This window comes from Entelurus aequoreus, linkage group LG11 (assembly GCF_033978785.1).
Source record: "Entelurus aequoreus isolate RoL-2023_Sb linkage group LG11, RoL_Eaeq_v1.1, whole genome shotgun sequence".
NCBI lineage: Eukaryota > Metazoa > Chordata > Actinopteri > Syngnathiformes > Syngnathidae > Entelurus > Entelurus aequoreus.
Window position 1 is genome coordinate 13907641 of NC_084741.1, and position 8016 is coordinate 13915656.

At 38.4% G+C, this 8016-nt stretch overlaps 1 protein-coding gene across 4 annotated transcripts in view; it reads right to left on the reverse strand.

Annotated features, from left to right (window-relative positions):
* The window catches only part of LOC133659804 (adaptin ear-binding coat-associated protein 1-like), a 31599-nt gene extending 27735 nt beyond the window's left edge, over positions 1–3864 (reverse strand). For all 4 annotated transcript variants that reach the window (XM_062062563.1, XM_062062565.1, XM_062062566.1 and 1 more), the window contains exon 1: positions 3713–3864. In XM_062062563.1, the coding sequence (XP_061918547.1) occupies positions 3713–3813 (101 nt within the window). In that variant the 5' untranslated portion in view covers positions 3814–3864. The remainder of the gene's footprint in view (positions 1–3712) is intronic.
* Between the last annotated feature and the right edge of the window lie 4152 nt (positions 3865–8016).

Sequence of the window (8016 nt, forward strand, 5' to 3'; positions counted from 1 at the left end):
GATAAGGCCCTTCCCGTGGCTGTCCAGATCTGAGAAACCGACACCTCTACGGCGCATTACATCGCACACAGTGGAGATTTACAAGCTGTCCGCTCAAAGACAGCTTTGTAAGCACCAGTGGATAGTAACCACAGGCCGCAGGGCAACCTGAACTGCAAGCAAACAAGTTGTGTGATAACTTATATACAATTATTCTGACAAAAATATAAAAATGTCCAGCTGAACTTGTGCAAATAAGTGAATTTTGGTTATTATTCTTTCCTAATATTATTATCCCGCCCAATAAATAAAACATTTTTAATGCTGCCTTAGCACACTCAAAAATTCAAAATTTATTGACACACAGGAATCAAAGAAGTAATATTATTTCTATTTACCTGACGTCAAGCGAACGTCTGTTTTCAAAAAGTGTTCTGAGCGTCAATTTCCCTTACCCAAAGAAAAATGTCCTATGCTTGCATTGTTTTAAGCTGTTGGAACCGTTTGAATTGCCAAAAGGATTAAAGTTTCTGCGGAGGTAATCAAGGAGAGCGAAAAGATGTCATGATTGTTTGAAACGACGACAAAAAAAGTGTCTGTCGAATACAAACAGTAGCCTCTTAAGGCCCAAGCTGTTTGTTTACATGCTTTTTTAATTTCTCTTTGCTATTTGGGCTCATTGGACCCTAATTAGAATAAAAACGAAGAATCATATTTTGATATGATGTACTTAGTCCATAAGTACACAAACGTGTACTTCATGTTTAGTGACATGCTAATTCTTATTTTTACACTTTTTTTCCCTCCAAATTCCATTGTATGTTATACTCTTCTGACACCACCAGATGGCAGTATAAGTGTCCACATAAGCGGCCATAAGACCCCAATTCAGTAGTGGACACAATTTTGGAAATAAGAGCTAAAAAGGTGCTGTCCACTAAGGAGCAGAGTCGAAGAACACACTAATTTGCAGTGATCACTTCATTAAAGGTTTGTTTGATATACTTTTAACGTTTAGTATGTCCCATTAAAGTATTATCTTGATATTATTTGTATTTAAATTTTTGGTTTCTCTGATGATCTCTGAGTGGTTAACCTAATGGAAAAATGTACAAGAGTGAATCAAGGCTATCGAGTTCTACTCGGGAGTTTGTTTACAAAATCGCATCCTCGCAAGATGCAAAGTTAAAATCATAAAATGCAACCTTACACAAGCAAAAACAATGTACGATTCATCCCGTAGTCTTAATACCAATTTTCTTGACCCGGCCACACACAAAGAAGTTGCGGACCTCCGTTATTTTCCAAGTTTGCGTCCGTTTTGTCATGTAGAATGACGTCTGGAGCACCAGATAGTTCAAGATATCTGGGAACGCGGACGACAGATAATTCTTGAGATCACTGGACAAATATTGTTCTGATAGAGAACAGGGTTCTATTCTATTGCATAGTTACATGTTTTGCTCGTATCTAGGCCTGGGCCGACAACAAAATTTGCTCAACGATATATTTACCTCCAAATGGAGGTCAATATATCGGTATATACATACACCGATATATATGTACCCGGTGGCCATGGATGAAGTGCTGGCTGTCCAGAATCGGGACCCGGGGCGGACCGCCCGCCTTTGCATCGGTTGGGGACATCTCTGCGCTGTTGACCCGTCTCCGCTCGGGATGGTCTCCTGCTGGCCCCACTATGGACTGGACTCTCACTATTATGTTAGATCCACTATGAACTGGACTCTCACACTATTATGTTAGATCCACTATGGACTGGACTCCCACTATTATGTTAGATCCACTATGGACTGGACTCTCACACTATTATGTTAGATCCACTATGGACTGGACTCACACTATTATGTTAGATCCACTACAGACTGGACTCTCACAATATTATGTTAGATCCACCATGGATCCCACGTGTTGCATTGGACTTGGTGATGTTTGGCTTAGATGCAGCTGAAGCTCTCTGCGTACTGTACGTGGGCTAATTGGAAGGTCACATGACGTTTGGAGCTCTGTAGCAACGGACTGTGCAGAAAGTCTTTGCACTATGCGATTCAGCATCCGCTGACGCCTCTCTGTCAGTTCCCGTGGCCTACCGCTTGGCGGCTGGGTTGCTGTTGTTCCCAAAATCTTCCATTTTATTATAATAAAGTTGACTTTGGAATATTTAGGAGCGAGGAAATTTGGAGAAGGCATTCGACCGTGTCCCTCGGGAAGTCCTGTTGGGAGTGTTGAGAGTATGGGGTATCGGACTGTCTGATTGTGGCGGTCCGCTCCCTGTACGATCAGTGTCAGAGCTTGGTCCGCGTTGCCGGCAGTAAGTCGGACACGTTTCCAGTGAGGGTTGGACTCCGCCAAGGCTGCCCTTTGTCACCCATTCTGTTCATAACTTTTATGGACAGAATTTCTAGACGCAGTCAGGGCGTTGAGGGGATCCGGTTTGGTGGCTGCAGGATTAGGTCTCTGCTTTTTGTAAATGATGTGGTCCTGATGGCTTCATCTGGCCAGGATCTTCAGCTGTCACTATATCGGTTCGCAGCCGAGTGTGAAGCGACTGGGATGAGAATCAGCACCTCCAAGTCCGAGTCCATGGTTCTCGCCCGGAAAAGGGAGGAGTGCCATCTCCGGGTTGCGGAGGAGACCCTGCCCCAAGTGGAGGCGTTCAAGTACCTGGGAGTCTTGTTCACGAGTGAGGGAAGAGTGGATCGTGAGATCGACAGGCGGATCGGTGCGGCGTCTTCAGTAATGCGGACGCTGTATCGATCCGTCGTGGTGAAGAAGGAGCTGAGCCGGAAGGCAAAGCTCTCAATTTACCGGTCGATCCACGTTCCCATCCTCACCTATGGTCACGAGCTTTGGGTTAGGACCTAAAGGACAAGATCACGGGTACAAGAGGCCGAAATGAGTTTCCTCCGCCGGGTGGCGGGGCTCTCCCTTACAGATAGGGTGAGAAGCTCTGTCATCCAGGGGGAGCTCAAAGTAAAGCCGCTGCACCTCCACATGGAGAGGAGCCAGATGAGGTGGTTCGGGCATCTGGTCAGGATGCCACCCGAACGCCTCCCTAGAGAGGTGTTTAGGGCACGTCCGACCGTCTTCCACGGGGAAGACTATGTCTCCCGGCTGGCCTGGGAACGCCTCGAGATCCCCCCGGGAAGAGCTGGACGAAGTGGCTGGGGAGAGGGAAGTCTGGGCTTCCCTGCTTAGGCTGCTGCCCCCGCGACGCGACCTCGGATAAGCGGAAGAAGATGGATGGATGGATGGAAATTTCCCCGACTGGCTTTGTCACACAGCTGGCATCCTATGACAGTTCCACGCTGGAAATCACCGAGAGCGGCCCATTCTTTCGCAAATGTTTGTAGAAACAGTCTCCATGCCTACGTGCTTGATTTGATACACCGGGCTAAGTGATTAGGACACCTGATTCTCATCATTTGGATGGCTGGCCAAATACTTTTGGCAATATGGTGTATGTCTGCGGATACAGGACTGCCAATCACAACAAATACAAATATTGGACGAATCCTAAATATAAATAGTGAATGTAGTTTTGTGTAATAGTGTAGTGCACACACAGACAACAAACATCATGCTAGCGGTTAGCATGATGCTACATCAAACAGCATGCTAGCGGTTAGCATGATGCTACATCAATCAGGTTGCCGCCGGAACCGCTCGTCCGCTCTCCGCGGCGGACACTCCGCCCTCGCCGCCGCCTCCTCACCTGATAGCCCGGTTGGATGCTCTCGGTGGGATCCGGTACACGTTGACTTCAGGTTTGACACAGAGGACCGACTCGTACTCGAACTGACCCTCCGTCGCCATCTTGACGTTTTAAATTCGGGTCAGTCGCTTGCCGCTGTTATTGGTAAATGTGGCGGGCCGTAGTGTACAAAGTAATGGCGCACTTCAATTTCTCTGACTAACTTTAAGGTGAAATAATGCACAAATTGTTGAAATATGTTCTGTAATTATCATTCACCATCAGTCTGACTGTCATGGTCAACATCTTTACCGCGACATTTGTACTATACCTCAACACAAAGATTTTAGGTGCCTTTCTAAGTTTGCCATTACGGTTTAATTAATTCATAGAGATTTAAGAGAACATACGACCCCAAAAAGGGACAAGCGGAAGGAAATGGATGGATGGATACCCATAAAAAAACATTTTATTTATTTGTTTATTTTTAAAAAAGGTCATGAAACAAAAAAAAAACAAAAAAAAAAAACTAAACTTATAATCAACGGATGGATCGAAAGTTGATCTAAAGACTTGAACGTTAAAAGTAAAAAAAAAAAAAATGTATACATCGTTTTAACACATTTGTGTCCAAATAATTTGAGAATAATTTTCTGTGTTTGTTTTTAAATGTTATTGCTCAAAAATGTATATTTAAAATCAATGATGTTATGAATTATTGACCCATTTAAGGATTTAAATGGAATATTTATGAAAATAAATATTCCACTTTGAAAATGTTGGAGTGAAAATATTGCATATTTCGTGTTTTTGCCATAAAAAAATTAAAAAAATGTATTAATGATTATTTTAATTTTATTTTTTTACAAAAAGGGCTTGAAGAAAACAAAATTAAATGAAAAAAAAACAACAGCATATAATCAACGGATGGATCAAAAGTTGATCTAAAGACTTAAACGTTAAAAGTAAAATAACAAAAAATGTATACATTGTTTTTAGCACATTTGTGTCCATTTAAAGATTTAATTACTTTTCATAAATATTCCATTTTGAAAATGTTGGAGTGAGAATATTGCATATTTTGTGTTTTTGCCATAAAAAAAAACATTATTTATTTATTTATTATTATTATTTTTTTTTACAAAAAGGCCATGAAACAAACAAAAGTAGATGAAAAAAAAAACTAAACTTATAATCAACGGATGGATCTAAAGTTGATCTACAGACTTAAACGTTAAAAGTAAAATAAAATAAAATTTATACATTATTTTTAACACATTTATGTTGGAATAATTTGAGGAATTTTCTGTAATTGTTTTTAAATTTTATTGCTCAAAAAATAATATTTAAAATCAATGATGTTATGAATTATTGACCCATTCAAGGATTTAATTACTTCTCATAAATATTCCACTTTGAAAATGTTGGAGTAAAAATATTGCATATTTTCTGTTTTTTCCATAAAACAACTTTTTTTATTTTTTTATTTTGTTGAAATATTTTCTGTAATGATAATTTACCATCAGTCTGACGGGACATTTGTACTATACCTCAACATAAAGATTGTACATGACTTTTTACGTTTGCCATTACGGTTTAATGAATTCATAGAGATTTAAGAAACATGAACATAAAAAATAATTTTATTTATTTATTTATTTATTTTACAAAAAGGAAATGAAACAAACATAAGTAAATGAAAAAAAAAACATACAACCAACGAATGGATCTAAAGTTGATCTAAAGACTTAAATGTTAAAGGTGAGATTTAAAAAATGTATGCATTGTTTTTAACACATTTGTGTATACTTTTCTGTATTTATTTGTAAGTGTTATTGCTCGAAAAAATTATATTTAAAATCAATGATGTTATGAATTATTGACCCATTAAAGGCTCCAATTACTTCTCATAAATATTCTACTTTGAAAATGTTGGAGTGAAAATATTGCATATTTTGTGTTTTTGCCATAAAAAAACTATTATTTTTTGTATCATTATTATTATTATTTTTTTTACAAAAAGGGCATGAAACAAACAAGAGTAAATGAAAAAAAATATATATAATCAACGGATGGATCTCAAGTTGTCCAAAATACTTAAACTTTAAAAGTAAAGTAAAAAAACGTATACATTGTTTTTAACACATTTGTGTCCAAATAATTTGAGAATAATTTTCTGTATTTGTTTTTAAATGTTATTGCTAAAAAAACCCATTTAAAATCAATGAAGTTATGAAATATTGACCCATTTAAGGATTTAATTACTTCTCATAAATATTCCACTTGAAATTATTGCATATTTTGTGTTTTTGCCATACAAAACAATTTTTTTTTAATGCATTTTTTTTGTATTTATTTTGTTGAAATATTTTCTGTAATGACAATTTACCATCAGTCTGATGGTCATATTCAACATTTTTACCGGGACATTTGTACTATACCTCAACATAAAGATTTTACGTGCCTTTTTAAGTTTGCCATTACGGTTTAATGAATTCATAGAGAGTTAAGAGAACATGATATCCTTTTATTTATCACACAATTAGGAAATTATGTGGTTGCAGTGCAGATTTTTGCATACGGTAACAAAAGTAAAACGTAATGAAAAACTAAAAACGAGTAATAAATTATACATTTTCCAGCTACGGCCAAATACAGAAAAATTAAAGTCCATTTTGTACAAAACCCAAACCCAGTGAAGTCTGCACGTTGTGTAAATGGTAAATAAAAAGAGAATACAATGATTTGCAAATCCTTTTCAACTTATATTCAATTGAATAGACTGCAAAGACAAGATATTTCATGTTCACACTGCAAAAACTCTGTTATTTTTTGCAAATATTAGCTCATTTGGAATATGATGCCTGCAACATGTTTCAAAAAAGCTGGCACAAGTGGCAAAAAAGACTGAGAAAGTTGAGGAATGCTCATCAAACACTTTTTTGGAACATCCCACAGGTGAACAGGCTAATTGGGAACAGGTGGGTGCCATGATTGGGTATAAAAGCAGCTTCCACGAAATGCTCAGTCATTCACAAACAAGGACGGGGCGAGGGTCACCACTTTGTCAACAAATGCCTGAGCAAATTGTTTAAGAGCAACATTTCTCAAGCAGCTATTGCAAGGAATTTAGGGATTTCACCATCTATGCTCCGTAATATAATCAAAAGGTTCAGAGAATCTGGAGAAATCACTGCACGTAACATTGAATGCCCGTGACCTTGGATGCCTCAGGCAGTACTGCATCAAAAAGCCACATCAGTGTGTAAAGGATATCACCACATGGGCTCAGGAACACTTCAGAAAACCACTGTCAGTAACTACAGTTGGTCGCTACATCTATAAGGGCAAGTTAAAACTCTACTATGCAAAGCAAAAGCCATTTATCAACAACACCCAGAAACGCCGTCGGTTTTGCTGGGCCTGAGCTCATCTAAGATGGACTGATGCAAAGTGTAAAAGTGTTCTGTGGTCTGACGAGTCCACATTTCAAATTGTTTTTGGAATCTGTGGGCGTCGTGTCCTCCGGACTAAAGAGGAAAAGAACCATCCGGCGAAAAGTGTAAAAGCTAGCATGTGTGATGGTATGGGGGTGTATTAGTGGCCAAGACATGGGTAATTTACACATCTGTGAAGGCACCATTAAAGCTGAAAGGTACATACAGCTTTTGGAGCAACATATGTTGCCATCCAAGCAACGTTACCATGGACGCCCCTGCTTATTTCAGCAAGACGATGCCAAGCCACGTGTTACAACAGCGTGGCTTCGTTGAATTACCCTTGATATATTACATTTCCTATTATTATTATTTTTCGTTAATGTTATTTATATTATATACCTCTAAATAAAAGGTTTTTAAGGGCTTTAGCACACTGAGTTAAAAAAATAAAAATACCAAAAAGAACACAAATGACACAAGAGCACAGAGGTTTCTGCAACCAGCCGCCACTACAGCGCCGTCATCTTGAAAAAAGAAAACATTACGGATGTCGGGTTGGTCAACATCCGTCTGTGCTGACTAGTGGGCAGCCTAGGACGGACTCCGCGCTCTTAATCCCAGTAAGAAAACGGCAAGAGGTCCGCGCATAATCAACGTTGTTGCTGTTGGGTCTGCGTTGTTTTTAATGAATACTTAGGCCTACTATGCTACTGTATTTAAATGTATGTCATTTAATAATTACTAATTATTGTTCTTTTGGTACTCATTGGCCTAAATATTGGTGATAAATTAAATAATTACTTATTTTATTCCATTTTTACATATAGTTAAAAAATATTTTTTGTGTTATTTTATAGGCGACTTAAATTTTCCTCATCCAGTTTT